Source organism: Aureococcus anophagefferens (assembly GCF_000186865.1).
Source record: "Aureococcus anophagefferens unplaced genomic scaffold AURANscaffold_1, whole genome shotgun sequence".
Lineage (NCBI taxonomy): Eukaryota > Pelagophyceae > Pelagomonadales > Pelagomonadaceae > Aureococcus > Aureococcus anophagefferens.
This window is the reverse complement of record NW_008705561.1, coordinates 1273724-1282498: the sequence shown is the minus strand read 5'-3', so window position 1 is coordinate 1282498 and position 8775 is coordinate 1273724. Positions and strand designations below refer to the sequence as shown.

General features: G+C 70.3%; 4 protein-coding genes across 4 annotated transcripts; 3 read left to right on the top strand and 1 right to left on the bottom strand.

The window, feature by feature from the left end:
* Nucleotides 1–1202: 1202 nt before the first annotated feature.
* Nucleotides 1203–3089, bottom strand: AURANDRAFT_60620 (hypothetical protein; the record flags this gene model as incomplete). The annotated part of the gene is made up of 1 exon (XM_009034058.1): nucleotides 1203–3089. The coding sequence occupies one exon, from the start codon at nucleotides 3087–3089 to the stop codon at nucleotides 1203–1205; it is 1887 nt and encodes a 628-aa protein (XP_009032306.1).
* Nucleotides 3090–3537: 448 nt separating this feature from the next.
* AURANDRAFT_7474 (hypothetical protein) lies at nucleotides 3538–3840 on the top strand (the record flags this gene model as incomplete). The annotated part of the gene is made up of 1 exon (XM_009033883.1): nucleotides 3538–3840. A coding segment is annotated over one exon (303 nt), but the record flags the coding sequence as incomplete, so codon positions are not given.
* A 2145-nt stretch (nucleotides 3841–5985) lies between these two features.
* On the top strand, nucleotides 5986–6537 carry STR3 (hypothetical protein; the record flags this gene model as incomplete). The annotated part of the gene is made up of 1 exon (XM_009034446.1): nucleotides 5986–6537. A coding segment is annotated over one exon (552 nt), but the record flags the coding sequence as incomplete, so codon positions are not given.
* A 1035-nt stretch (nucleotides 6538–7572) lies between these two features.
* AURANDRAFT_19240 (hypothetical protein) lies at nucleotides 7573–8398 on the top strand (the record flags this gene model as incomplete). Its single annotated transcript, XM_009034447.1, has 2 exons — nucleotides 7573–7613; nucleotides 7675–8398. 2 exons carry the CDS (start codon nucleotides 7573–7575, stop codon nucleotides 8396–8398), a joined length of 765 nt encoding a protein of 254 aa, XP_009032695.1.
* Nucleotides 8399–8775: the final 377 nt, after the last annotated feature.

The window sequence follows — 8775 nt, the reverse complement described above, 5'->3', positions numbered from 1 at the left end:
TCCTGCGGCTCGTGCGGGGCTTCCGGCTCCTCGAGGACCGCGCGGCGGCGACCGCGGACATGTGCGCGTGGGTCGCGGATCGGCGCCTGGCCTGGGACGCGGCGCGCCTGCTGCCCGCGGCGGGCGACGACCTGCGGTTCCACGAGGCCGTGTGGCCCACGTGGGTCGCGGGCCGCGACGGCTTCGGGCACCTCGTCGTCCTCGAGCGGCTCGGGTGCATCGACTTCGACGCGCTGCTAAAGCTGCCCCTCGATTTGATTCTGAAGCGCCGCGTCCAGGCGCTCGACGGCCTCCAGCGGGAGCTCGCGCGCCCCCGGGAGGGCTACGGCCGCGTCTACAAGTGCGTCTTCCTCGTCGACGTCGCGGGCGCGTCGTTCGGCACGTTGATGCCTGTGTGGAAATCAACCAGTGAGCTGGGACGTCGGGGCCAAACTTTGAAATTCTCTAGCTCGGTCAAATCGACGTCGATTCGGCTGATTTTTGGACGAATCGATTGCTCTCATCGAGTTCTCGAAGCACGGCGGAAGTGCTTGTGTCAAAACATTCGAATACGCTCACATTGAAGTCGAGTTGAAGATTTGATTTCCACACAGGTTGATGCGGGGCGAGACGATGGCGCTGGCCAAGGCCTACGCGAAGCTCACGGAGCGCATGTACGCCGACGCGGTCTGGAAGAACGTCGTCGTCAACGCGCCGGCCGTCGCGCGCGGCGCGTGGCGCGTCGTCGAGAGGCTCCTCGACGACGAGACGAAGGACCTCATCTCGTTCGTCCACGCGCCGCCGGGCGCCGCGGACACGCCGGGCAAGCTGCGGGCCGCGGGCGTGCCGCGGGCGGCCTGCCCGGCCTACCTCGGCGGGGCCGCGAAACCCGTGCTCCTCGCGGACCTGCTCGCGCGAGAAGACGGCGGCGCGGACCTCCTGCCGCCGCCGGAGCCGCGGCCGGACGCCGCGCGGCTCCGGCGCTTCTCGTCGCACGACGACGATGAGCGGTCCCGGCCCCCGGGCTTCCGCGACGACGACGAGGCGTCGCCGCGGCGCGGCGACGGCGCGGCGGGCGGCCTGCTGAACATCAAGGTCGTCCTCGCGCTCTTCCTCGTCTTCGACGTGTTCGTCTTCTGGTACAAGTCGCGGAAGCGGTGGCAGGCCGACGAGCTTTAACGCGCGCGACACCTTCGGGGTGGGCGGGGGTCGGGCGTCGGGCGTCAGGCGAAGTCCGCTGAATCGAAATCGAAGTCCGCCGGGTCGGGGAGCCCGTGGCTGCGGAAGTCGAAGTTCTCCCAGTGGTCGATGATGTAGGATTGGATCGCGGCGAGCGTGTCGGCCGTCCACGTGAAGTTCGTCGCCGTGAAATTGAGGTTGAGCATGTTCGTGTACTGCCCCCAGTCGAAGGGCTCGTCCTCGGGCTGGTTCGGCGCGGGGTTCACGCGGTCCCAGAACCGCGCGGCCGACGTCTCCCAGGAGAGGTTGTAGGTGAGGAGGGACGAGATGGCGTAGCGCACGCCGAGGTGGCGGATGATGATGAGGATCATGCCGTCGACGACGAAGGCGAGGCCGCCCTTGGCGTAGGCGATCCAGCTCTTGCCGTCGTCGCGGTCGCTGCACGCGATGGACGCGGACATGTGGACGTCGACGAGCACGGTCCCCAGGAGCGCGTAGATGCACCAGTTGTACTGCTCCGTGAGGTGCTCGTGGGCCGCGCCGAGGTGGCTGTCGTCGTCGATGCCGACGAGCTCGCCCCGCTGCGTGTGCTTCTGCATGTGGCTCGCGATGGAGAAGATGGAGATGCACATGGCGAAGGGGACGGACCACCCGACGACGTGGTAGGCGCGCAGGACGTACTCCGGCGCGACCTTGACGGCCTCGACGACGTCGCGGAACAGGCCCCGCGCGTTGTGGAGCCGCCGCTTGTACCGCTTCAGCAGCTCCGGGTCGTCGATGCCGAAGAAGTTGTTCGACGGCATGTCGACGCTGAGCATGTCGTCGATGTCGAGGATGTAGACGAGGGCGACGGCGTTGAGCAGCATGTTGAAGGGGCCGTCGGCCGTGCCCAGCACCTGCGCCGACACGTCGACGAAGTACCAGAGGAGGGACCCGCGGACGTAGTACGTGCAGAGGCAGCAGAAGAGGCGCACCGACATGTCGAGGCGGCCGATGGGCATGGCCTCCTCGCCGTCCTTGGCCTCGCTCAGCACGCTGATGTGGCTCGCGCGGCGGTCGCGCGCGCCGAACGCCGCGGCGGCGCCGCCGCCCTCGCCGCCGCCGTCGTCGTCGTCGCCGTCGGTCGCGTCGACGACGGGCGGCGGCGAGAAGATGGAGGCCACGAGGTCCCGGCCGATGCGGCGGATCAGCACGTAGCCCGCCTTGAACTCGTCGAGCTCGCCCCGCAGGGAGACGGTCACGGAGATACAGCAGAAGACGAGGGGGAAGAAGTTGATGAGCAGCGTGCCGTCGCTCTTGACGCCGTCGTAGAACGAGAAGAGCCGGTCGTAGTCCGTCGGGTAGGGCACGCCGCTCGGGTAGAACTCGCCGATGAGGCGGTCGTCGTCGACGCCCCAGCGCACGAAGTCGCTCGCGAGCCAGATGCCCTGGCTCACGGTCTGCATGGCCATGACCTGGAGCCCGGCGATGGCCATGGAGAAGAAGAAGTGGACGCACGTCGTGGGGCTGAAGCCGTTGTACATGATCATGGTCTGCACGCGGAAGAAGTAGGACTCGTCCGCCTTCTCGTAGAGCCGGTCGACCTTCTTGCCGATGAAGCCCTCCTCGTCGCCGCCCATCTCGTCCATGGCCTCGGCCATCGCGTCCAGCGCGTTGACCCCCCCGTTCTCCTCCGCCTTGTGGAGCTCGTTCTCCTCGGCCTTGAGCTCATTCTCCGTATCGTGGAGCTCGTTGGTCGTCCGGCCGAGCTCGAGGCGGAGCCGCTTCACCTCGTCCTTGAGAAACGCGACGTCCTCGCGGAGGCCGGCGTCCGCGAGGCTCGGGCCGCCGTCGCCCGGCCCCCCGCCGAAGGAAGTCGCGACGAAGGAGGCCGCCGCCGCCCGCGTCTCGTCGCCCTTCGGCTCCACGTAGACGCAGCCGTCGTCGACCATGGTCGGCGGGTCGCACGCCACTGACGGCGCGGTACAGCACGAGAAAGGCTCAATCGTTCCCGGTCCGGGAGCCCCCGGCGGCGGCCAGACGGCGGGGCGCGGCCGGACGCGGCGGGGTGGGCTGCCCCGCGCGAATGGGCACCGACTACAGGTCGAAACAGGAGAGAGATCGCCCCGTTTAGTTTTTTGGGGGGTTGAAGAGCATCAAACTAGTACATCGGCATCATGCACCGGCAGCGCCGGCTGGCCGGACTCGGGCAGCCGAAGGGATCCACCCGGCGCCGATTGGCGGAGGTGCTCCAGCATGGGGTTGTCGCGGGCGGGCTACGTCGGCGTGGCGGCGGCGGGCGCCGCGGCGCTCCTCGCGCGCGCCCTGCTGCGGAAGCGGGCCCGGAAGGACAAACCGGCGAAGCCGGACCTCGCGGCCAAGTTCGCGCCGCGGTCGGGCCTCACGTTCTACTACTTCCCGCGGAGCCCCTGCGCGCGGCGCGTCTGGCTGACGCTCATCGAGAAGGCGCTGCCCTACCACGGCGTCATGGTCAACCTCATGGCCGGCGAGCAGCGCAGCGACGAGTACCTCGCGATCAACCCGCAGGGCAAGGTGCCCGTGCTCGTCGTCCGCGGCCACGCGACGCTCCCGGACTGCACGATCTACGAGTCCCAGGCCATCTGCACCTTCCTCGACGAGGCCTTCCCCGAGTCCAAGCCCCTCTACCCGAGCGACCTCGCCGCGCGCACGGACGTCGAGCAGTGGCAGCAGTGGGAGCTCGGCCTCGCGGAGGAGGTCTGGCCGCTGAGCCGCCAGCAGCTCGACGGCTGCCTCTGGCGCTTCGAGTGGTCGCGCACGTCCTTCTTCGCCGAGGGCCCGCCCGCGGAGGCCGCGGCCAAGGGCGACGCCTTCTACGCGGGCAAGTGCGCCGGCATCTGTGTGCAAATCAACCAGCGAGCTGGGACGTCGGGGCCAAACTTCAGAATTCTCTAGCTCGGTCAAATCGAAGTCGATTCGGCTGATTTTTGGACGAATCGATTGCTCTCGGCGAGTTCTCGAAGCACAGCGAAAGAGTCTGGTCCAAATCGTTCGATTACGCGCACATTGAAGTCGGGTTGAAGATTTGATTTGCACACAGGCCGGCATGTACGAGGGCACGTACCTCTCCGCGGCGTCGTGCCGGAGCCGCGTGCGGCGCATCCTCCAGGGCCTCAAGATGGTCGACGCGGCGACGGCGGGCCGCGACTTTCTTGTCGGGTCGGCCTTCACGGCCGCGGACTTCGCCGCGTACCCGCGGCTCGTCGAGGTCCGCGCCGAAATCGACCGCCGCGCCCGACCGCGCTTCGAAACGCTCGAGCTCGGTGGCGTCGACGTGGCCGATGGTTGGACGAGTCTCTCGTCCGGTGCTCCACCACGAACGGGCGTTCGAGGACGCGCGCGTCGACGTCGTATTCGCGTGCGGCCTAGGTCAAGATGCCGCAGAACGGCATCGCGGCGACGGCCGCGGACCGCGCGCCCTTCGGCAACGCCGTCGCCTTCTTCGAGAAGCTGCGGGCGCGGCCCTGCTTCGCCAAGTTCGTCGAGCGGGACCTGGCCATCTGGGGCAGCGGCTTCTCGCCGTCGTTCCTCCGCGCGAACGCGCCGCGGTACGGCCTCGTCTGGTTCGGCGCGTCGCTGCCCTGGGCCCTCTTCGTCCTCTTCGGCAAGCTGCGCGCCGGCGGAAAGGCCTGGGGCTTCACGCGCGTCACGCAGCGCAGCCTCGCGACGCAGAAGAGCGGCGCGTCGAGCGGCCTCGCGGCCGCGCTCCGCGAGGTCGACGCCGCGCCGCTCAAGGCCATGCCGGGCGCGTTCCCGGAGCTCGTGAGCGACGACTGCGGCCTCCTCGTCTACGACGCGAGCGACGCCCTGTCGGCGACGACCATCGCGGCGCTCGACTACCTCGGCTACGCCTTCGCGCCGAAGCGCGTCGACGCGAGCCTCTTGGAGCACGCGACGACGGAACACCGGAAGCTCACGCCCTTCGGGGAGCTGCCGGCGCTCGTCCTCAAGGGCAAGGACGGCGCGCGGTGCCTCTACGGGGCCCGCGTCATCGTCGAGCACGTCGACGCGCTCACGCGCGGCGACCACTGGTGCGCGACGTTCGACGCTTCGGGCCGCATGACGCCGGGCGACGCCGTCGCGCGCGCCGTCGCGCGCAAGTGGGCCGGCTGGGCGCGCACGGCCTGGTTCTACCAGCTCGCGCCGCTGCGCCTCCACCTGCTCTTCGCGCCGACGCTGCGCCACGTCTTCAAGGGCGACGGCGCGGCGCTCCTCGACGCGGTCGCCGCCAAGGATTGTTTGGACCCCGCGGGCGCGCGCGACGCGGCCGCGGAGCTCGCGGAGGCCTTCGCGCACCCCCACGCGCCGGGCGACATGGCGCCCTACGCGTCCGAGCTCTGGGGCCGCGTGGGCCTCGTGGAGGAGACCCTCGCGGAGGCGCCGTTCCTCGCGGGCGCGAGCCCGTCGCTCGCGGACGCGTTCGCGCTGCCCGTCGTCGTCCTCGCGGCGCTCTACCACCGCCGCTGCTGCGGGGCGTCGGACCCGGCCTTTTCGCCCCACGCCGTGCGGCCCCACGACGCGCGCTTCGTCGACGACGGCCGAGCCGCGCACGTCTGGGACGGGCCCGCGTGGGCCGAGGTCGTGACCGCGTTCCCGCGCGTCGCCGCGTGGGCGGCCAAGCTCCGGGGCGTGGCGGGCTTCGACCGCGCGGTCAGCGACCTCGGCGTCGCCCACGACGTCCCGACGCTCGACGCGCCCCTGTTCGACGGCAAGGGCATGGCCTACTCGCTGCTCCGGCTGCCGGACGGGCGAATGGTGCCGCACCCGCCGTGCGTGAAGCCGTCCGCGGTCGCGGAGCTGCGGCGGTCCTTCCTGTCGCGGGCCGGCGACGTCTTCGTCTGCACCTACCCCAAGTGCGGCACGACGTGGATGCAGCAGATCGTGCTCCTGCTGCTCCACGGCGGCGACGCGACCAAGGTGAAGCCGCACCCCGCGCTCCAGTCGCAGGCGCCCTGGCCCGAGGTCTGCTACCTGCGCACGAAGCGCTTCGGCGGGCCCTGCCCCTACCTCGACGCGCGCAGCCTGCGGCCGCCCCACGACGCGGCCTACGCGCACGGGCCGGACGCGCGGCGCGTCTTCAAGACGCACGCGCCGCGGGGCCTCTTCCCCGTCGCCGACGCGAACCTGGACCCCAAGGCCAAGATCGTCTACATCGCCCGCAACCCCAAGGACGTCTGCTGCTCGCTCTACGCGCACGCGTCGGCGCTGCCGCCCTTTGAGTACGCGGGCGACTTCGACCACTTCGTGGGCAACTTCGTCGAGGGCAAGGTCGAGCACGGGTCCTGGAAGGACCACCACGTCGACTGGTACGTCCACGCCCAGCGGGACGAGCGCGTCTACTACGTCCACTTCGAGGCCCTCAAGGCGGACCCGCGCGCGGAGATCGCGAAACTCGCGGCGTTCCTCCTCGACCTGCCGGGTCCGGGCGACGTGCCGCCGGCGCTCCTCGACGCCGTCGCCGCGGGCTCCGACTTCAAGGCCATGAAGGCCGCCGCCGCCAAGGCCGGCGACGGCTCCGCCGAGGCGACGTCCCGCTTCCGCTCCGGCGGCGCGGGCAAGTGGCACGTCTCCCGAGGCGGCAAGATGACGGACGCGCACTCCAAGGCCATCGACGACACGCTCCTCGCGGGCCTCCCGCCGGGCCTCGCCTTCCAGTGCTAGGCGCGCGCGACGCGCGGCCGCTCCCCCTTCCCCCCTAGCCGCCGGGCCGCCCGGGCCCGGCCCGGCCCGCCCCCCCGCCGCGCGCCCGCCGCTTACTTCTTCAACACGTCGTTCAAGGTTCACCACCAGCCCGCAAGATTGGCGGACGCGCAGTCTGGGCAGCCCCTGGGAGTCGTCATGCGCCGTCCCATGGCGCCGCTGGCGCTGGCGCTGTCGCTCGTCGTCGCCGCGTTCGTCGCCCTCCGGCTGCGCGCGACGCCCGCGGCCGTCGTCTCCTTCAGGAGCACGGGCCGCGCGAGCGACGACGACGCCGACGACGCGCCGGCCATCAACGACGGCGGCACGAAGCTGCCGCCGGACGCGCCGAGCCTCGCGGACGTCTCGGACGAGGAGGACGCGCGCTTCGCGGCGTTCCGCGCGAGCCGCGGCCGCGCCTACGGCGACGACGAGGCCGCCGCGCGCCGGCCGCTCTACGTCGAGCGGCTCCGCCGGTCGCGGCGGCTCAACGCGGCGGCGCGCGCCGCGGGCGACGCGGCGGTCCTCGGCGAGACGGAGATGATGGACTGGACCGCCGAGGAGGTGGCGGCGCGCAAGGGCTACCGGCCGGCGCTCGACAAGGCCACCGTCGAGCGGACGTCCGGCGGCGTGACGCGCGAGTGGACCGCCGCGGACGACGGCGACCGGCGCTACACCTTCGACGCGGACGAAAAGGTCGTCGACTGGCGCGCCGTCGGCATGACCGTGGGCTACATCCAGAACCAGGGGCAGTGCGGCTCGTAAAAATTCCCGCGTCCGACGCCGCCGCGCGCGTCGTTTTTGAAACGCCGCGCTTCGCAGGTGCTGGGCCTTCTCCGTGGCGCAGCAGGTGCAGAGCGAGTGGTACCTCGACGGCAACCCCGCGTCCGAGTTTTCGGCGCAGCAGATCATCTCCTGCGACGACGAGATGTTCGGCTGCGGCGGCGGCGGGCCCGTCTCCGCGTACGCGTACATCAAGGAGCGCGTCACGCCGGGCCTCTCGAATTTGTGGTATTACCCCTACGTCCAGGGTATGGGCAGCCAGCGGACGTGCCTCTCGCCCAAGTGCACGGAGACGTGCCGGGGCATCGGCACGGAGGTCGAGGAGACGCTGCTCACGGGCGTGTACGCGCAGGTCGCCAACTATTCCTGGGCGACGAAGGGCTGCTTCGACGACTGCGAGGACCAGGACCTTTACGGGCTCCGCAAGGCCGTCGCCGCGCACGGCCCGGCGAGCATCTGCGTCAACGCGGCGAACTGGGACGTCTACGCCGGCGGCGTCATGTCGACGGCGACGTGCGGGTCCTACAACTTCAACGACCTGGACCACTGCGTCGGGCTCGTGGGCTTCAACATGGACAGCGACCCGCCGTACTGGATCGTCAAGAACCAGTGGTCGACGACGTGGGGCGTCGACGGCTACATATTTCTCGACGCGCGGAACAACACGTGCGGCGTCGCGGACACGGCGACGTTCGCCAAGGTGTTCCCGCCGGACGGCGCGTACCGCCCCCACGACGGCGCGCGCGTGACGACGCCCGTGTAAAATCCGAGTCGAACGACGCCCCGGGGCAGACTAGGGTGCGTGTAAGGGGTGTCTCCCGGATGGTGAAGTGCAATGTTGAGGCTCTCGAGCGGACCGGTCTCGGGCGCGGATGGGTCCGCGCGCGTCGTGAACGACCGTGCGCGCAGCTAAGCGAAACATGGACGCGGCGTCGATCGACACCGACGCGATGCTCGTGATCCTCGCGCATTTCAACGCGGATGTAAATGCTGAAAGCCATGGACAGACGCTCCTACACACGTTCGCCCAACCTGGGAACACCTCCATGGTTGCGGCGCTACTCGCTGCGGGAAGCGTGGATCAAGCAGACAGAGACGGGGACTTCGCTCTCCACTACGCGGGGGCGAACGGGCACGTCG